This window comes from Meriones unguiculatus, chromosome X (genome assembly GCF_030254825.1).
Source record: "Meriones unguiculatus strain TT.TT164.6M chromosome X, Bangor_MerUng_6.1, whole genome shotgun sequence".
Classification (NCBI taxonomy): domain Eukaryota; kingdom Metazoa; phylum Chordata; class Mammalia; order Rodentia; family Muridae; genus Meriones; species Meriones unguiculatus.
The window spans coordinates 133,751,489-133,773,476 of record NC_083369.1 but is presented as its reverse complement, the minus strand read 5'-3'; the positions used below and the strand labels follow the sequence as shown (position 1 = coordinate 133,773,476).

General features: G+C 41.5%; 1 protein-coding gene across 2 annotated transcripts in view; it reads right to left on the bottom strand.

Moving 5' to 3' along the window:
* Egfl6 (EGF like domain multiple 6) overlaps positions 1-21,372 on the bottom strand; it is a 68,149-nt gene extending 46,777 nt beyond the window's left edge. For both annotated transcript variants that reach the window (XM_021655621.2, XM_060374975.1), the window contains exons 1-2: positions 21,077-21,372; positions 1,584-1,696 (exon numbers count right to left, since the gene is read on the bottom strand). In XM_021655621.2, the coding sequence (XP_021511296.1) occupies positions 1,584-1,696; positions 21,077-21,144 (181 nt within the window). In that variant the 5' untranslated portion in view covers positions 21,145-21,372. The remainder of the gene's footprint in view (positions 1-1,583; positions 1,697-21,076) is intronic.
* Positions 21,373-21,988: the final 616 nt, after the last annotated feature.

Below are 21,988 nucleotides of genomic sequence, written 5' to 3'. Positions count from 1 at the left end.
CTCCGTTTTCTTTCCAACAAGCCTTCCTCCTATTGCCACATCACTTGCTTTTTTAGGCCCTGTGGTGATTTGAATAAGCATGGGCTCCATAGGCTCATACGTTAGGATGCTCGGCCATTGAGGAGTGTCATTACTTGAGAGGAATTAGGAGGTGTGGCCTTATTGGAGGAAATGTGTCACTGGGAGTGGGCAGTGAGGTTTCAAAAGCCCAAGCCAGGCCCAATCTCTCTCTCTTCCTGCTGCCTACATACCTGGATCTAGAACTCCCAGCTTCTCTAGCACCATGTCTGCCTGTGTGCTGCCATGCTCTCTACCATGAAGATGATGGACTAAACCTCTGAAGCTGTAAGCAAGCCCCAATTAAATGCTTTCTTTTTATAAGAGTTGCCATGGCTATGGTGTCTCTTCACAGAAATAGAACAGTGACTAAGACAGACCCACTGAGTTTAATTAGGGTGTTTGCATCAATGTGGGTAGTTGTTGGGATACTAACTGGGGCACAGGGAAATTACCATTGGTTACCTTACTGAAAAATAATGACCTCTACCACCCTAGCAGCTATTAGTGTAGCTATCTGGGGGCCAGCTACAATGGGGGCTGTTGGGTCAGGGAAAGGCCTTTAAGGAGATAATGTAGCATTTCAATGCATTTATGGAACATTCAGGCATGTCATTACCTTATTTAACAGCTAAGGAACTCATGATCAGACATTTGATAGCTGCTGGGGACAGTGAAAGCAGATTTCTACACTGAGAAGTGTCAAGGAGTATCACTACTTGAGAGGAATAAGGGGGTGTAGCCTTAATGGAGGAAGTGTGTCACTGGGGGTGGACAGTGAGTTGTCTATTCCAGACAACATAACCAATTAATTGCACTGGAGAAATGCAAGTTTGATGGCTCTCAATCACAAATATGGGCAAATAAGGAAAACCACATTAAAATTAAAAAGACAGATGTTCATCTCAGCTTTCTGAAATCCTCTGGAAATTATCAGAGGTCTCTCAATAAGCTCCTAACACAGAATCCGAGAAACAGCATCTAAGAAATACTCTGTTTTCTTAGCCTTTAACCTGCACAGAATAATGGAAAAACAACACCTTTGCATACCTGCATGCATTTCTTGCAATTAGAAACATCAGTTAAGGAATTTAAAAATGGGAGTGGCACATCTATAAGATATAAAAGTCCCTGTTCTACTTTGTAGCCAGAGACTACTTGGCTATTAGACTATGAATAATAATTAAAATGCATATTTCACTAGAAATCAGTTAGAAAAAGCTATAATTAGAAGGGGTTAATTGGTTTGGTTTTGCCCATCTCAGTTCCTACAGATTAAACCCAACCAAAGCCAAACCCCTGTTATATTTGCTCAAATTAGTAATCTAAATAATAATGAACATGAAAGTCTCTTAAAATAACTCCAGTCTACTGTGATAGTGTTAGCCATTCTGGATACCAAAACTTTGAATATTGGTAGTTACCCATGTCTTTACCCCAGAGAATCCATTGGCAGCTGTGTCATAGATTGATACATAGGCGTCCTGACCCAATTGCTGGGTAGTCTGAAGTTTTACAAAACTTACCTTCACATACTCCCTTGCTGTTCCTTTTCCAGCCATAGCAGCAGGCCATCTTAGTCCCATAGTGACAGATCCCAGGCTGGTGTGCTAGTTCTGGCAACCTGTAATCCCTTGGACTGTGGATAAAGAACTGTGTTAGTATGAAGAAAACAGAGAGGGCTATCGTGACTCTTCTTGCCATAAGAGCAACAGGGATGATGTCAAGTATCTGGGTGATTTCCATAGACCTGAGGTAAGTACTAGATTCCACAGGGAGGCTGTGGGGACCAAATCCAACCAACCAATCAAAACAAACAAACAAACAAACAAATAAAACCCCCTACATTTGGGTGTTGACAGCCTCTGCCTTCCATTTCTTGACAACGTTCCTCTAGTTTTGTCCTTTCCCTTTTTGCCTAGGGTTAAAGAAATTGGCTACATAATCTCTAAAGGTAGAGTGAAAGTTACCAAAAGAAAGTGTACATTTTGAAAACTGGTAGAGTGCCACTTCTCCAATCTGTTCTGAATGGGTACAGTGGCTTTCCAGTTCTGGCTTTGTGTCAGTGACTCACTGGCTGAGCGGTTTTGGCTCAGACAAGAGCTTTGCACTTTTACCTCATGGCCACCTGGGAGTCATGGAACAGCTCGGAATCACCGTACACTATGGGCAGTTAAGAATGGGAGACTATTCTGCCAAGTCTTCTCAGGTTACAAAGGAGGAAACTCCAACACCCTACAGTGGAGGCATGTCCCCAAAGCAGAGCCAGGTGCTGGGGATTTAAACTTGCTGGGCTTCACAACAGCCTCTTGGAAAGACAATTTGCTAAACTTTTAACTCTTGAGCAACAAGATTAGCTATTGAGCAACAAGCCCCTGCAAACGTATTCTCAAAGGGACTAGGGGGTAAATATTTCAGGCTTTGCAGGCCATAATAGGTTTCTGTCCATGTGCAAAAGCAGCCGTAGGCAATAGCAAACAGATGTATGTGATTGCTCTAACCGTACTTTATTTTGGGGGCTGGGAAGCTAGCTCAGTCAGCAACGTCTCACATGTATCCCTGGCTGCCCTTGAACTTGCCATGTAACCAAGGATGACACTGAATTTCTCATCTTCCTGCTTTCTCTGTCCTAGTACTGAGATTATAGGAAAGTACTACCATTTCCATTTTAGGTGTTGCTGAGGATCAAACTCTGGGCTTCCTGGTTGTGACATGAGCACTCTTTCAACTGAACTACATCCACATCCTTGAACATATTATTATTTTATTCCATTATCAACCATTTGAAATGCTAAAACTGGCTTTGGCTCATATGTTGTGTAAAATGGGGCCACCTTGGTCTGTGGATTGTAGCTTGCTGACCCTTGATCTGAAGAGTGAGCCACTGCTTCCCAGGAAGAACCTTAAGTAACACAGGTAGGAATCTCCATGCCTGTTTACCTGCTTGATGTCTTAGGGTTGAACAGAACTGCTATCAGACTAGCCAAAAAAGACATATGTGCTATGGAGGGCTGCATTTGATTCCATGTGCATACAAAATTCAGTGTCAAGCCATTTCCTGAGTTCTTTAACAAATAAAAGATGCAAATTGTATTAGGTACGGGATTGAATATATGCTAGTTTGTATTATCATAGTCCAAGCCAGACAGTCAAACAACCTTGTCTGTTTCTCTCATGATCTGCCTTTTCTACACATCTCAGAGATAAAGTAAATGGGACATCTCATTCACCAATAGCACATAATGAGAGAGAAAATAAAGGTCTGAAATGGATACAGAAATTGTGGTACATTCACACAATGGAATACTAGTCAGCAATTAAAAACAAGGAAATCATAAAATTTTCATGCAAATGGTGGGAACTAGAAAAGATCATCCTGAGTGAGGTATCCCAAAAGCAGTAAGACACACATGGTACATACTCACTTATAAGTGGATATTAGACATATAATATAGGATAAACATACTAAAATCTGTACACCTAAGGAAGCTAAGCAAGAAGGAGGACCCTAGGTAAAATGATCAATCCTCATTCAGAAAGACAAAGACAATGGACATAGGAAGATGAAGAAAATATGGAAGAGGACAGGAGCCGACCACAGAGGGCCTCTCAAATATCAAAGCACAGGCTAATACTCAGACAAGGAATCTTATGAAAAAAGGGGGAGATAGAAAGACATGTAGGGGACAGGAGCTCCACAAAAAGATATATATATATATATATATATATATATATATATATATATATATATATATGTAGATGTAGGTATGTAGGTACAGGGGTCTCTTCTGAGACTTATACTCCAAACAAGGACCATTCATGGAGATAACCTAGAACCCCTCCACAGATGTAACCCATGGCAGCTCAGTCTCCAAATGGGTTCCCTAGTAATGGAAACAGGGACTGTCTCTGACATGAACTCAGTGGCTGGCTCTTTGATTCCCCCCCCCCAGGGGGGTACAGCCTTATCAGGCCACAGAGGAAGACAATGCAACCACTCCTGATGAGACCTGATATACTAGGATCAGATGGAAGGGGAAGGAGGACCTCCCCTATCAGTGGACTGGGGGAAGGGCATGGGAGGAGAAGAAGGAGGGAAGGTGGAATCGGGAGGGGACAGGGAAGGAGCTACCATTGGGATACAAAGTGAATAAACTGTAATTAATAAAAACAAATTTTTAAAAATGTTTTCATTTTATTCTAAAAGAAATTAAAATTTATTGATTTATACACTTTTCATCCTGATCGCAGCCCTTCCTCCTCCAAGTTGCTCCCTCACAATTCCTTGCCCCATTCTCCTCTCCCCTTCTCTTTACAGAGGGGGATGTCCCTCATGGGTACCAACCCACCCAGGCACATTAAGTTGCTGCAGGACTAGGTTCATCCTCTCCCACTGAGACCAGACAAGGTGGCCCAGTTAAGGGAATGGGATCCAAAGGCAGGACTCAGAGTCAAAGAGGGCCCCTGCTCCAGTTGCTGGAGGGACTCAAATAATGACCAAGCTACACATCTGCTACATAATGTGCAGGAGGCCTAGGATCTGTCCATGTATGCTCTTTGGTTGGTGATTCAGTCTGTGTGAGCCCCCATGGACCTAGGTTAGTTGACTCTGTAGGTCTTCTTATGGAGTCCTTGACCCCTTCAGCTCCTTCAGTTGTTTCCCCAGCTTTTACATATGACTCCCTGTTATCGGTTTAATGTTTGGCTCTCTGTCTCTGCATCTGTTTCCATCAGCTTCTGGGTGAATATTTATTTTTATGTTATGTGTATTGGTGTTTTGTCTGCATGTATATTTGTGTTAGGGTATTGAATCCTTGGAAACTGGAATTCTAAATAGTTGTGAGCTGCCATGTGGGTGCTGGAAATTGAACCTGGGACTTCTGGAAGAGCAGCCAGTGCTCTTAACTGATGAGCCATCTCTCCAGCCTCCCTTTCAATTTTAGTAGGAATTTGTAAGCTATTCATTCAATTAGAGCAGGTTTCTCAACCCCTATATGACTGATATTTTATGCTCGATGATTCTTTGGTTTTCTGGTGGCAAGGTCTATCTCGGGCACTCTAAAATGTTTAGTAGCATTCCTGGTTGCTGTTTTTAGTTGTCAATAGCACTTATCCCCCAAGTTGTGGCAATATAAAACTTTTCGTATCAGCTAAGTGTGGTAGTGCACACTTACAATTCTAACACTCCGGAGTGAGAGACAGGAGGATCATAGTTTTAGGCCAGAGAAATATGCACAGCAAGTTCCAAGCTCACTAGGGTTATATAGCAAGATGCAAAGAGTGACATTCTCCAAATAGCCCCCACAAGGCAAAACTGTCTTCGATTCAATACTGTTACTTTGAAGTGAAACATTGAGATTTTTCTGTGTTGAAATCCCTTACTTGGGTACATGGATGGAACAGAGAGCTTTTTAGCCCATAATCTATGACAAGCATATACACTACAGCATAGTATAGAGCATCCTGGCAGCACCCATTAAAATGCTTGGAGAAAGTGTTATTTTCAGTGTTTTGTACTGAACAAATGTCTAGCTACTGCATGCTGAGTTATTGTTTCACCTCTGAACTATATCCTCAGTCCTGAAAAGAGCTTTGACTGAGAAGTATTGAAGCTATGTGTTATAATTAAATCTATATCTTCTTAACAATTCTACAAGGGGTGAGTACCTTGTTCTGGATCCACAACATACATAGCAATGACCAAGGAGGACACTGTAGACCACATAGAACTTAGGGAAAATGTTTAGCACAAAGTTGGTTATTTGGTCCCAATGTCTAGGAAGCATGACTTGGTTTGGGAAATATTGGTAGGTAGATCTTTCTGAAGCTGAGGGGAGTATATAAGGTAGAAAGAGACAGAGACTTAAGGCAGAGTCCCAAGGAAACTAACATGTAAGAGGTGAGCCAGGGAAGAAGAAAGAAGGTTCATAAAGATTGAGATAACCATTATGGAACATTTATAGAATTTTACCTTAGAGAAAGTGATCTTGTATATCATCTAATCCTTGCCTATCATTTTATGCACAAAGAAACAAAGGTAAAGGAAGTTTATTTTGTTGATGTTGCTAGCCATAGGAGAGCATATTTCACCATATCAATCATCCATCTCTTTTGTAGTTGTTTCTTCAAGGTTGAAGGAAAGGGGTAGGCATAACAAGACCCATGAGGTTTCCCCCTGAGGTTCTATAAGCAGTTGATAATCTGAAAGAGAAGAGAATGTTTAGTGGAGCTGCCTGTAAGTAACCCAGCTTTTGGGAGTCATCAGTCAATCTAAGGTGGGCCTTGTGGTAATGTAGCTGACCGAGTCACTCATATTCTTGTCAGTAACTCTGATAAACTCACTCATCATACTGGAATTGGAATGGTTTCTTTGTTTTGTCATTGTCCTCTTCATCTGAGAATGAACAGAAATAGACTCCTCGGGAAAAGTCATGCCATAACTTCTGTCTGCCCATTGTCCTCCAAATAAAATGTTAGGTACTTATTATAGATCAGGCACTGTACTAAGCACTGAGATTATCAAGGGTAGACAAGAACAAAGAATTTAGAGCTTAGTTGTAACAATGGACAAGAAAATAAATAATTGTACTCTAGTACAAGAACTGTATCAAAGGGGAGAATTTTCAGGAGCTAGGGGAATATATAGGAAATAGTTCCTAAATATGGATGAGTGATGGGTTTTCTGGAGGAAACAAGGCTCAATATGAAATCTGTTGATTGACATAACATAGTTAGCCTGGTGAAGTGGGAAGGAGGCTGTAGGAAGAAAGGTGTTGCAGGAAGAGAAAATAGCCTATGTCAAGGATGCAGCTACCAAGATCGAGCCTAGGCAGAAGCATGTATTTATGGTGGGAGAGAATGAAGGTAGGCTAAGACAAATGGTGATGGAGAAGGGACAGACAGATAAGCAAGAGTCAGAAAGAAAATGTCCATGGGAAACATTTTGTTGATCCTGAAAGCTCTAGAGAGTTCTAGAAAGGTTTTAAACATTGAAAACCACCAAGGACTATGCAGTAAAAGTGTAAGGATTTCAATCAGCTCCAGCCATCTCTGCAATGGTTAGTCATGAAGTGAAACAAGAACAGATAGAAATTTGTTTAAAGGTGTTATATTTTGAACATCTACTTAGAAACTAGTGCAGAGACTCTATCACATGTGGCCAAGCCTCTCTTCTCTGTATAAATCAAAGTCAATTAGTTTGGATTGGAAATAATACTTCTTGGGTTAATGAGTAGAAGAAACTTACTAGAAGATGGAATTCACAGGCTTTTTGCACATTTTCCCTTTGCTTCCTTCCTTCCTTCCTTTTCCTTTTTTTTTTTTTAAGGAAAGAAATTTTATTTGGGCTTACAATTTTGGGGTGTGAGTCCATGGTGGCAGTGGATCAGGAATGTGAATGATCATATCCTCAACTACTAGGATCAAAAGAGAGTTAGCTAGAGGCAAGGTGAGGTATTAGACTCTCAAAGCTCCTCCCCCAGTGGTACACTTCCTAGGAGTGGTTTCCACCTCCTAGGTCATCCTGTTTCCAAGGAAACTTTGGATCTTAGAAGAAAGGTGTCAACAATTCAGTGGGAAGACTGTAGAAGAATTATATTTGTTGTAAACCACCTGAGGATCAGAGCTACATTTCCTCTCACCATGGGCAAAGAATAATGAAAATGTAAATAACTGTAGCTACAAACAGCTTTTCTGTGTAGAAATTAAAAATTTCCAGGCAAGCTCCTTTTCATATTTTCCCACTAGCTTGGCTTGCTTTCTCCACATTTCTCCAAATTCGTAATAAGAGAAAATTGTTCAGTGTCTCTAACAAGGTTGTCTGAATTTTTACACAGATAACTATAACATCAGTGGAAAAACAAACTTTTACTCACAGTTCATTTATTCTCACAAGCAGTTGAGTCTGAGCCATTTACAGCAGTGGAACTTCAGGCAACTGGCTACCAGAAGCCAAACATGCAGGGCTCAACTAAGACAGATGCTGGACCACTAACCACTGCAAGTATGAACAGCATCTTCTCCTAGCTGTAGACAGTTTTGTGAACCTCTCTTTTTTTTTTTAATTTTTTTTTTTTGTGAACCTCTCTTAATTTCTGTGTGTTGATAGATCCTTGGTTAAATAAACTACGCTACATTTGATTGACCTAAATTCTTTTATTTTTAATTTATTTTCCCCATATTTTGTTTTTATTGAAAACAGATTCTTTTCAGCTGGGCAAGCCCAGCACTCCTGAGGCAGAGACAAGCAGATCTCTGTGAGTTCAAGGCTGGCCTGGTCTACAAAGTCAGTCTAGGACACCTGAGGCTATACAGAGAAACCTATCTTGAAAATCAAATCACACCAAACCAAACAAACCAAAGAAAACCCACCAAACAAGAAAAAAATAGATTTTTTTTATATGCAGTATATCCTGATTATAGTTTCTCTTCCTGCTACTCCTCCGAGCTCCTCCCAACCTCCTTTCCTCTTCAGATCTGCTCCCATTCTGTCTCTCATTACATCTCAATGAGCTCCAGCCATTTTCTGCAATGATTAGATATGATGTAAAACAAAACAGATAGAAATTTGTTTAAATGTGTTATATTTAAAACACCCAATTAGAAACCAGCACAGGTTCTCTGGTACAGGTGGCCAAACCTCTCTTCCCTGTATAAATCAAAGTCAATTAGTTTGGATTGGAAATAATGTTGCCTGGGGTTAATGAGTATAAAAAAAGTTACCAGAAGATGCAATTCACATGCTGCTTGCACATTTTTAAAGCCCTCCAGGAAAAAAAAAAAAAAGTGCTTCTCAAGCTTTATTGTTTTCACATGCTTGACTTCAGGTACAATGGGGAACTCAAGAAATCTGAGGTATATTAATTTCTCCCATATCATCATTTTGATGATTAATTGTCACTCATGAAGTGCTCCAAAGTGCTAATGGCTTACACTTGGCCATCAAAATCTTGTGAAAAAAAATCAAGATTTCTTCCCCACTATAAAAGGTATTTTTCCCCATTTCTGCATTTCCCCACAAATGCAGATTAGTAGTGCAGCTCTGTTGGAAGATTGCAACCATAGACACACCTGGGCACACTGTCTTATGGCTGGCATCTCTGGAAGCTGAAGCAGTGTGAGCATTGAGTTTGAAGATAGCCTGGGCTATATAGCATGTTCCAGGACAGCCTGGGCTAGGCAGTGAGACACTTTCAAAAACAGAAAAAAAAATTTAGAGCTGGAGAGATGGCTCAGTGGTTAAGATCATTTTCTGCTCCTGCAGAGGACCCAGGTTCAGTTCCCTGCCACCACATGGCCTAGCACACTAACTGTAATTCCAGTTCCAGAGGATCTGATGGCCTTTTCTGACAGCTGCAGGAACCGGGAACACAGATGGTGCACACACATACATTCAGACAAAATGCTCATACAGAAGATAAAAATAAATAAATATTAAAAAATCTATTTTTATTGACATTTATTAAAAAATGCAGACAAGGAGCTGGTGATATGGCTCAGTAGATAAAATGTTTGAAGACCAGAGGTTTGCATACTTAGAGCCTAATAAGTAGAAAGACAGGTGGGAATGGTGGCTGCCTGGAATCCTAGCCCTTGAAAGGGAGAGAGAACATTCCCAGGGCAAGCCCATTCGCCAGACTAGCTAGACTTGGCAAACTCTAGCTTAGCAAGTTCAGCAAGAAACTCTGCCTCGATAGATGCACCCACACTCATACCCAGGCATGTGCCCCCACAGTCCATGCATACTATGTACATACACATGCAAAGCTTACAAATGACAGTTGTTTAAGAATCAACTCATGATTGATAACTGCATAATAGACCCTGGTATTCAGACAGTCACACAAATCAAAGCACAACAGTTTGGCCTGTGGCTGCTCCATGAATAATAGCAACATGTTCTCTGCACGTGTCCTAAAGGAGACCCGATGTTCTGAGTGAGTACACTAGGAAAAGCCATCAGAGAACATAAAAACCATGAGAGGAATGTGAGTCAATAAACTAGCAACATGCCTTGTAATTAGTAAGTGTGAGGTCCGTGTATTCACCAAGTTTGGAGAATACACTTCAAAGGGCCAGTCACAACTAGGATTTTACTGGTTTAATCATTATATTGTACATCTGGCCATGGAAATGGAAAAAAAATTCTTTTAAAGAGGGAATAGCATTAGCAGATTGGATTGCTAATAATTAACTTGCTGATTTATGTAGATGTCAGAGTAAACTGATTTATTACACCAAGAACCCAGTTTTGTGTTCTGTGTTGCCAGTTTTGAAAATGTACATGTGCAGCTATTTAAAATTACAGAAAGAGAAAATTAATTATTCAGCTATTTATATTTAAGTGGAAACAATATGGTCTGGGGGAAGGAAGGAATACAGGACAAGCAGGCATTACATGCTTGATGATAGCGCAGTGCATAGCATGGAAAAAGGAAATTCAGAGTGCTCAGAAACAAACAAATAAACAAATAACCCCCCCAAAAAAAACCTTCAACATACTTCTCCCTGGTATCAAATGGTATTCCAAGTTAGTATTATCAAATGACTTGAATGTTTTTCCTAGCATCCTCTCTTCCTTGCCCTTTGCTTTAAATCCACGCCCATTCTAATTCAATAATTCTTTTACTGAATACCAAATGCCTATGTGTATTGCAGGTCTCTCTCTCTCTCTCTCTCTCTCTCTCTCTCTCTCTTTCTCTCTCTCTCTCTCTTTCTCTCTCTCTCTCTCTCTCTCTCTCTCTGTGTGTGTGTGTGTGTGTGTGTGCGTGCGCGCACATGCACACACATGCATACTTATCTGTGCAGGTACCTGTTGAAGCCAGAGTTTGACATTGAGATGTCTTCCTCACTTGTTTTTCTGCCTTATTGTTTTTGAGACATGGTCTCTCGCTGAACTTGTGTTCCCTGTTTTGGCTAAACTGCTTGGAAAATGAGCCTCAGTGAGCCACCTACTTTCTCCACCCTGCTCCCAGCACTAGGGTTATAGGCATGTGCCACTATGCCCAGTTTTTTTTATTATTATTAATTCTATTTACATCACTGTCATAGGTCCCTCCCTCCTCTCTTCGAAGTCCCACCCACCCTTCTACATCTTTCCATCCCCTATTTCCCCAGAATAGGAGAGCACCCTCTCTACAGACACCCCATAGTATCTATTCACATGAGGACTGAGTTCATCTTCCTTCCCTGTGGCCTGGTAGAGCAGTCCTATTAGTGAGAAGTAATCAAAAGAGGGTAACATAGTCCATGTTACAGATATACTCCACTCTCCTGACTATTAGGCCCACATGAAGCCTAAGATGCCCATTGGGTATTTATAAGTAGAGGACCTAGGTCCAGACCATGCATTGTTCTTGGTTGGTATGTCAGACTCCACAGGTCCCTCTGGGCCTTGGTTGATTGGCTCTGATGGTCCTTGTTCCCACTTTTCCACCACAACCTTGGTCTATTTTATTTCCTCCTCTGATTGAGATTTACACATTTTCCCTAACAAGGAGCACCCAGAAGGGGAAATATGCCCAGCTTTTTGTATGTGGGTGCCAGGGGTCCGAACACAGGTTCTCATGGGTTCTGAGCTAAGGCCCTCATGGGCTTTGAACTTAGGCCCTCATGGGCTCTGGAATCAGGCCCTGATACTTGTACAAAGAGCATTTTACTCAGAAAATTGCCACTTCTGTGGACATTTAAAATGTCTAAATATCTGTGATTTCCTATAGGAAACCTGGGTGGGCATGCTACCCCTTCCCATCCCTCTCTTTCTCCTTAGTTTTACTTCTCTGTTTCTCTCTATTCCTAAACATTGTTTAGCAGATATAAGATCCAAGAGACCCAGGGAATCTAGTCTTGAGGCAGGGGAATGTCAATGTATGTGACTAAGTCTTGGTGGAGAGCAGGCCCCAAGCAGAGAAAGTTTTGAGCTAAATGTTCACTTGCCCAGAATTTCTTTAATGCATTATACGGCTTGCTGTCTACATTGATCAAATTATTCAGAAAATTTCTGGCTCCACAGCTGAAGGCAATTTAGAAACAGGATTCTTTATTTTCTACAAAAATAGAAGTTGCCAGGATCTTTAGTATGCTTGCTGATCAGTTTCCAGGAAACTTCACAAAACTCTCCAAGACAAACTGAGAAGTTAAATTTCTTTTGCTGCTGTTTAAATATTTAAATATTGTCTTATAAATAAATTATTTTTTTCTTCTAAATAAGGATAACCAGGGCAAACAATGGAGTATTTTTCCCATATTTATTTCTTTTTAATGATGTGTCTGCGTGTGTCTCCTTGAATATATATACACATGAATGTACTATATGTAGAGGACAGAAGAAAGTGTTGGATTCCCTGTAGCTGGAGTGACAGGCAACTGTGAACTTTACAGTGTGGGTGCTAGGGTCCAAACTGGGGTTCTCTGTAAGAGCAGTACATGTTATTAACTTCTGGGCCATCTCTCTAGCCCGCATGAGAGGTTTTTGTTACTTTCTTTCTTTTTTTTTTTTTAAATCATTCACCCAGTATGGCAAGGTCATTCATTGTATTTAACGGGTTAAATTAATTTTGAGTTCTCACCCATCTTTGTGTTTATATGTGTGGCCATGTTTGTGTGTGCACATGGAGGCTAGAGGACAATCTTAGGTGTCATTACTCAGGATCTATCTACTCTATTTGTATGATACAGGGTATGTTTTCCAGTTACTAGCTGGCTGGCTGGTGAAGCCCAGGACTCCACCTGTCTCTGCCTTCCCTGCACTAGGATTACAAGCATGCAACACTAAGTCTAGCTTTTAAAAAATAGGGGTTCTGGAGATTAAACAGGTCTTCTTGCCTTTAACCACTTTACCCAGTCAGGCATATCCCTAGTCCTGAATTCTCACTCATCCCTAAGAGACAGAGTGAAATTTCAGATTGCCCTAAACCATTCCACTCTCCAGATACATAGAAGTTTATGAGCAAGAGACCACCATGCTGGTCCTGGGGATCGAACTCAGGTTGTCAGGCTTGGCACTAAGTACCCTTACTCATTGAGCCATCTCGTTGGTTCTAAAGCCACATTTTAAAGTCAGGTACACACAGATGGCATTGAAAAACACTAGAAATGGAACAGTTACCCAGGGAGAGTGTGGGTCAGGAAATCCAGAACTTTGCTTCGCTTAGCAGGCAGGCTGGAAAAGAAGGCTGATGAGTAAGCAGTGTGGGAGAAGACAAATTAGAATGTTTGGGGAGGATGTTATCAATTGTGCCTGCAAAGTCTTTGATACTCCTCAGTGTCAGAAAAGATGATCTTGCTTTCCCTGCTGTCATGGCTGGCTTCTAATAAACAGTGTACCGTTGGAGTGATGGAGGGTAACTTCCCAGATGAGGACTCCCAAGTCACTGTGGCTCTTTCCTAGTCCCTTCCATTGTATCAGAGATTGTGGGGGAGTCAGCTGACACACTGTGAGGACAGTCAAGCTACTGTAATGGAGGAGTGTCCACATGGAACGGATATGAGGCCTCCTGGTGACAACCGTGAAAGTGTGCCATCTTGGAAGCAGATCCTCTAGCCAATGTCAAGCCGACAGCTGACAGTGGCACTGGCCAAAATTTGACTATAAACTTGTTACAAGCCTGCCTTTTGGATGTGAACCTGAAATTTTTCCCTATAAAATAAAGTTCATAAAAAATAAGCCCCAATACCCAGACAGCTAAGCTGCTTAGATTTCCTCATTTACAGACACTATGTGAGAGGGGGGGAAAAAGTTGTTTTAATAAGAAGTTTTGAGCATTCTGTAGTTCAGTAATAGATAGTAAGGAGATACAGCCAGGAACTAAGCAAAATGAATACTGAAGAGCAAGCTGATAATATTTGCAAAGGTATTTTCTGATTTTGGTTTATTGAGTTCTAGTCACACACTTATCAAGCCCATGATGCCAGGGATTTATGAGTACACTGATGTTGCATACATTAGGAAAGGGGAAAATGTTTCAGATTAGCAGGGCAAGGTGGTGGAGCATGCCTGCAATCCCAGTACTCAGGGAAGAGATAGGTGGATCTCTCTGAGTTGGATGCCAGCCTGATCTATCAAGCAAGTGCAGGACAAGGCCACACAGAGAAACACTGTCTTGAAAAAAAAAAGCTTCAGATTAAACTATGGCTCATTACTGTAATGATAATCTGAAGTAGTTTTGCCATGATTTTGTGCATGAATTAGTCATGACTGGATTAGATTTAATGATAGCAGAGCCTGCAATGACCTACTTTATTCTCTGTTACTCTTGGAATGAAGTCCTTTAAGCTCTTTATCTTGGTGTCCCAGCTTCTTTGCAGCATGGCTTCAGCCTCCCTTTGATTCTTGGCAGGTACTGTGGGTTTTTAATAACCCGTCTACATTCTGTACCTGGTGCTGTCTTCTATATTGTCTTTTTAAAAAAAAAAAAAAAAAAAAAAAAAAAAAAAAAAAAAAAAAAAAAAACAAGTACATATCTATCCATTTATTCTCTTATTCCTATGCAAAACAACTATCAATTAAGCACCAGCTGCCTTGCTTTCTACTACATTTTATAGTTGATGGACTCACATTTATCCCTAAGAACAGTTCAAATGCCATTGCCTGTCTTCAGTTTTCCCTGGCTCTTTTAGAGTTAATTTCTCTCTCATCTATTTTCTGTGGAATGCCTTTTCCTTCTTTCCTTTCTTCTTTTTTAAATTTATTTATTCATTTTACATCCTGATCACACCACCTCCTTCCTATCTTCCTGGTCCCACCCTCTCACCCTCTTCCCCCTTGCTCCCTCCCCTTCTTTTCAGAAGAAGGGAGCCTCCCTCCTGTACCACCTGGCACATCAAGTCATATCAGGACTAAGTGCAACATTTTCTGCTGAGGCCAGACAAAGCAACCCAGGTAGAGGAAAGTGATCCAAAAGCAGGTAACAGAATCCATGTCAGAGACAGGTCCCGCTTCACTTGCTAGGGGACCAACATGAAGACCAAGCTGCCACAAGGTCTTTTGAATACCAGGCTGGCCTTGAACTTGCTTTGCAATTGAGGATGACCTTGAATTTTTGATTATCTTGCCTTTCACCTCCTGAGTGCTAGGATTATAGGTTTGCAATACTACGTCCAGTTCATACGGTGCTGGAACTCCAACCCAGGGTTTTGTGCTTGTTAGGCAAGCACTTTACCAACTGAGCTACATCCTCAACCCCAGAAATTTATTTTTAATGTCTTCTTTTATTTTTGAGATTAAAATATAATTATGTCATTTCTTCCTCTCTAACCCGCCCCCTTCTCAATCCTCCCATATACCCACTACTTGCTCTCTTTCAAATTACAGCCTCTCTTTTCATTAATTGTTTTAAAGCATATATGCATACACATATATTCATAAATATAGTTTCGTATACTATATATTCACAGCATAAGTAAAAGGTGTAATATGTATCTATTTGTTCTTCTGAAACCATCCATTTATTGTTTATGCACAAGTAAACATTATTTGTCTTTTCATACCTTTTCCATGGTCTTTTTTTCCTTTTAAGACTTCTTTGGTCTTTTCAGATGACAAAGAAAGACTTTTTTTTTTTTTTCTGGCCCAACCAAGTGCTTTAGTCAGGGCAGTAGATAGATATGTATCTGTGGCATTCAGGAGAATGTTTGAGCATGCCAGTGTTCAGCTAATATTGCTGAAGTGCACGGAATTAATTTTAACTCCTTCTAGAATTTGTCTTCAGAGTTAAAATCTGGAGATTTAAAATAGTTACTCTCTCTGTGTGGTATATATATACGTGTGTATACATGTTTTACATGTGTGGAGGCCAGAAGTCGATGGCAGATGTCTTCTTCAATTACACTCTACCCTATTACAATTTTATAAGAGACAGAGACTTCTAGAAGTTGCTAGAACGTGATCCTAAGGGCTTTCCTGTCGCACCAGCCCAGGGACCAGAGTCTCTCACTAAACTTGAAACTCACTGATTCAGCTAGATTGGCAAGCCAGCAAGTCCCATAGGTCTTTCCATTTCAGATCTGGGATTACAAAAAGAGCTGGGTACACAGCTTTTTATATCTATGCTAGGGAAGGAACTCAGGCCCTAATATTTGCACAGTAAGCACTTTCCCCACCAAGCCATGTCCCAAGCCCTTAAACAATTTTGAAACCGATACGCTGGGATCTGTTAAATTATTTGGCAGAACTAATCAATACTACTCATCCCTTTGGACAAGATTCTGTACATGGGAGAAAGAAAGATTTAACTCTTTATGGGATACACCATGAACTTGAGAGCCATCACTTGTTTACTGTGAGATTCTGAGCAAGATGATCACAGATCTTTTTAAAACTTCTGTTACCATAAACCCCACATCACCTTAGAATACATGTCTGCTCTGTTTCCACAGTCTCCAGGAAGACTTCTAGAAGTTGCTAGAACGTGATCCTAAGGGCTTTCCTGTCGCACCAGCCCAGGGACAAATGGATACATCACAGCACACAGACAGCTTCATATACTCTTCTTGAATTTTGAACTTATTGTTATTGCATATATGTCTGATGTGGGTTATGTGTGTGTAGGCACCTGTATTATGGTGTGGGTGTGGAAGTCAGAGGACAACTCTGTGGAACCATTTCTCTCCTTCCACATTTCTTGTGGGCTCTGGGGATTGAACTCGGGTCCACAGGCTTGTGCATCAAGTGTCTTTACTCATTGAGCCATCTTAGTGCTCTCCAGCTTCATTTCTTGACACTCAAGAACATTTTCTGTTGGCAGGAGCCAGTTTTCTTTTTTTTCTGTGGATATGGGAAGCAGAAGATATAGGAACCTTTTACCCAACTCCCTCATTCATTTAAATGGAGTATAACCTTTGCTCACTTGCCTTTGGAAGTACTGCTCTGAGGCTCATATCCAACTTCCCCATACACAGGATTAATTGATAATGGTCACTTATTTTTGTCACTGTTCTTCCTCTTCCTATTGTATCCCTTTCTACTGTACTTTTCCTCTTTCCCTCCTGGAGCTTCCAAGGGGTAGCTCCCAATTTCTCTGAACTGAGATTGCTTCTAAGAGAAGAGGGTGATAATATTGGGATGATGAACCAACCAATGGTCCTACACAAGTCTGTAGATCAGGATGCAGGGTGATCAAAGCATTTTGAGATTTTCCTGGATAATCCATGTGGTTATCCTATAATAACAAGGTCTTTTTTTTTTTAATTTTTATTTTTATAATGGGAAGAAGACAAAGAAGAGAGAAGGCAAGGTGATAAAGGGGGGAGAGATGGTAATTATTTCCATAAGCTGAAAATAACCTTTGTAAGCTCAAAGAACAAGGATCAGATTCTCCTTAAGGAGCTACTAAACCACTAGTCAATACCCTAATTTTGGCTCCATTGACTCATTGTGGACTTCTGACTTCCAGAACTATAAGATGATATGTTTAAAACACCGAAGTTTGTGTGTTAGTTCTTTTGGTGACACTTCCCTACTAGGGCTCCAAGAAGTTTCAACTCTTCATGTAGCTGTGCTTAGCAGGAAGCGGCCCCATTGGTGTGAACCCAGATATCCTTTCCTCTCTCACACATTACTTTTTACTTGAATTAAATAGAGAAAAGATATATAACAGAAATATACCCCAAGTAGACATTCACTTCAAGTTTACTTCCAAGAATAGGAAAGTTAGTAATATATTTCTCCTATATGCTCAAAGCACAAAGATCCCAGTGTCAGGACTGGAGTGTTGAAACTAGAGTTCTAAGCAGATCATTTAGACCAGCATTGCCTACTGGAAATATGATAGCTACTTGGGGCACGTCTGATTTTTTTGGTAGTTTGAAAAAAAGAGAAATAAATGAGTGAAACTAACTTCAATAGCATATTTTATCCAGTGCACTGTATCTACACTGTTACCATCTCAACATGTAATCAATAAAAATGAATTACTGAGCTACTTTCTGTTCTTTTTCCCTCCATATTAAACCCTGAGATTCCAATGAATATTTTTCATTTATACCACTTCTCACTTTGGACGGGCCATATTTCAGGCACATGGTCACCACTGTATTTGCTGTGGATGACACAGTGGGTCCAGGGCATATAAATAGGTGCAATACTCAAAGGGTATAAAAAAAAAGTGCAAGGCAAGCCAAATTCTGATGAGTGTAAGAAGGTTACTATACAGCTAATAAATTATTTATTAGATCAGTGGTCATTGTCACCTATATACTAAGAACCATTTAAGAGGTATATAGTTTTCTGGGTCACACAATCATGATAGTGTTCCAAGAAAAAGAATCGGCACTTCCTTATCTTATTATTTTTGAGACAGGTTCTCAAACTCATTACATAGCTAAGAATGACTATGAATGCTTGATCTTCTTCCATTTACTGCCTCTCCCAGTGCTGGAACTACAGCCATGCATCAAAACACCTGGTTTATTCTAGTTTATTTGAACACCTGGTTCGAACCCAGGACCTCATGCATGCTAAGCAGGCACTCTCCCAACTGACCTACTTACATCCTCACCTCATTTATTGTGTCCTTTCTTTCCTTTCTTTTCTTCTTTCTTTTTCTCTTTCCTTCCTTCCTTCCTTCCTTCCTTCCTTCCTTCCTTCCTTCCCTCCTTCTTTCTTTCTTTCTTTCTTTCTTTCTTTCTTTCTTTCTTTCTTTCTTTCTTTCTTTCTTTCTCTTTCTTTCCCTTCCTTCCTTCCTTCCTTCCTTCCTTCCTTCCTTCCTTCCTTCCTCCCTCCCTCCCTCCCTCCCTCCCTCCCTCCCTCCCTCCCTCCCTCCCTCCCTTCTTTCTTTCTTTCTTTCTTTCTTTCTTCCTTTCTTCCTTTCTTTCTTGTTTGGTTTCACAAGCTAAGATTTCTCTGTGTTACAAGTCCTAGCTGTCCTGGAACTCACTTTGCTGACAAGGCTGGCTTCGAACCCATGGAGATCCACCTGCTTTTGCACCCAGTGTGCTAGGATTAAAGGTGTGCACCACCACCACCACCCAGCCCCCCTTTTATATTTTTTATTAGAAAAATCTGTATGTACCAGCTATAGGTTTCTTTTCTATAAATTTCAGTGAAACATTTGAAAATAACTAGCCCATAGCCACACTGTTTTTTATTTTTTATTTTTGTTTATTTATTTATTTTTTAAGTGTGCCTTGCCTTCTCTGTAAATGAGCCCCACCCCAGGCGGAGTCTGGAGCTAATTAAAAATGTACCTGTGGCAGTTACCAAAGTGCTGACCACTTGACATTTCCAAGCGTATAGAGCAGGTCACCAACACACCAGCCAACAAACCTGACACTACAAAACAGTCACACTTCACATCTTTTAAAGTGCAGTACTGCAGAATCTTCACACAGATTCTTCAGATATATTTATATGTTTCTGGAAGGAACCTTCTTCAGGAGGCTTCTTCTGCTTTTAATTTAATTTCGTGGCACTTTGAAAGTGGATCTTGTGGAGATCGGTTTGCCTGCTGCAAAAGAACTGCTAATCTCATCTCTGCATAACTCTTGGTCTTTCTTAAGTGGACTTTTTAACCAAACATGACTCTCCAGCATTCAAGGGAAATGTGACTGGGGCAAATTGCATCTGCTTACATTTTTATCAAGGGAAGGAAATTGAAACTTGCAACCGTACATTCTAAGAACTTGGTTTGAGGGTGGTTCTGTTTGAACTTCGAAATCCCTTAATACCATGGCAGACCCTGATGAAAGATTTTTTTTCTTTTGTAAGTTAAACAAAGTCAGGCTCACCTTTAAGGATCTGGAGCCAAACCAAGGATTTCTCTTCCGCCCACCCCCTCCTCCTCTCCCTAGAATCAGCACTGAAAAACATCACTCAGCTGAGAAGGAGCCTGTGCCCCAGGGGACTTTGAGAAATACCTGGAGGTTTTTTGTTTTGTTTTGTTTTGTTTTTCTTTTCCATAAGCTGTCCTAACTTGGCTGCAGGTCGGTGGTGGTGTCTAAGCTGTTACTGGCATCTTACATGGGCCAGAGATACTGGTTAACATCCTACAGAACACAGGAGAGTTTGCCACCCCAACAAATGATGAACTTACCCCGTAGGTTCTTAATTCTGCAGCACAGAAACCCTGTGTCAAAGTGCAAGGAAGAAGCAAGGCATCAAAGTAGAGAAGAGTGGGGGGCAGCCAATTCTAGGGAGTCTTCCTGAAAAGGATGCCCTACTGCATTATCGACGATGCTGAGCCGCTTTGACTGGGGTTGTTCCTGCTCTGTCACTTACTGGCTTTGTCTCTTTGGGCAAATTACTAGAGCTCATTTTTCACCTCTTCAAAGCAGAGATGGTAATCGCTTGAATACACAGAGGTTAGGGACTTCTGGTGGGTTAATCATTTGAAAGTGCTTAGTTTACAAGACACACTGTACCTGTATGTGTTTACTATGTGCAGGGAAATGTTTCAGAGCCCAGAACAGCTCATGAATAGAAGGAAGTTGCAAAACCACGAATGCGTTCAGCTGTCATTTTACCAAAGCGCACTTTTTAGTTATCACCCCCAATCCAAAGGCATCCAGAACTGGAGGCAAGCAATGAGATCCTGCAGTGCCCAACAGTAAATGCGTAAATGCGCATCCTGCATCCTCCTGTTTTTCTTAATTCTTTCCATAGCAAAACTAACGATTGGTAACCAGTGAGCATCCTTTAGGGACAGTGGAAGAAACTAAACTCAGGTTGCGCTAGGTACCCACAAGTCTGCCTGTACCGGGCTAGGCTGCAGAACACCAAACCCAAATGCATTCACTGTCTGTGTGCCCAGCTTCCCTCCCCCTCCATGTGCCTGACAAACTCAGCCAGGTGGGACTCAGGATCCATAGACCACCGGAGGCCAAGCCTTGCCCAGTGGATGCAGGGAAGAAAGTCAGTGGCCACTCAGGTCCCTATCCTGATGAAATTCATCCCAAGGCGCACAGACACCTCAATCCCAACATCTAGGTACCCCTTTACATATGCCAGTCAATGAAAAAGGGCTCCAAAAGGAAGGTTTAGTACCCCCCTCCCCCCGGCGGAACCGTGGTCAATGCAAACACTCACCTGGTTCTTACTCCACTTGCCACCCACAGGAGCAGCAGAGGAAGCACCAAGCCCCAGGGCGGCTGCATATTGGCGCGTGGCGGGCGGGGGGCTCTCGTTTCTTGTCCTGCACCCCTCAGGACCTGGGACACAGAGGGACCACCGCCTCTTCTCTGCTTCCCTGGTCACCGACTTCTGTTTTTGCGCGCCGACGGCAGGCAGCTCAGAGGGAACAGCCCGGCAGGAGAGCTGGAGAAGTTTTGGAGTTGCTAGTGGTTTGGGAAGCCCGGGTGAAGAGCGGGTGCACCGCATCAGAGAGGGCGTGGCGGCTGAACACATCTGCCTGGGACCCGCCTCCTGGACGAACCAGGAGGCCTCCGTGCTCTTCTTTCACCCTTAACTCCTCCACGCCCTCCCACCCCCAGCTTCAATTCATTATAGGCTGCTCAGGGGCACTTCAGATTGCCAAGCAGTTTTAGTCTTGGGACAAGCTGTGTGCACTGCTGCACTCCAGAGACTGAGAAGTGAGAAGTCATAGATGAAAGTTCATAAGCACACTGCTATCTTATTTCAATGGAGTTTTGACAGCCATCTAAGTTTTTTTTCCACACAAGGCAATCATGGGATGTTAGAAATGCTAAGTCTTGAACAAACCCTATCATTTGACAAAGTGTCTTCTAGTCATCAGCTTCAAATGTGACTCCACGTGATACTGTGGTGTAGAACCTGGTGGTAAACTTCACAAAAAATAGTCATCTGGAAACTTGAACCTTACTTGAGAAAATGCCTCCATAATAAGCAATTCTTGGGGGGGGGGTATTTTCTTGATAAATGATTGATGTGGGCGGGTCCAGCCCCCTGTAAGCGGTGCCACCCCTACTCAGGTGGTCCGGGAAGGTATGAGAAAAGTAGCTGAACATCATTAAACAGTGT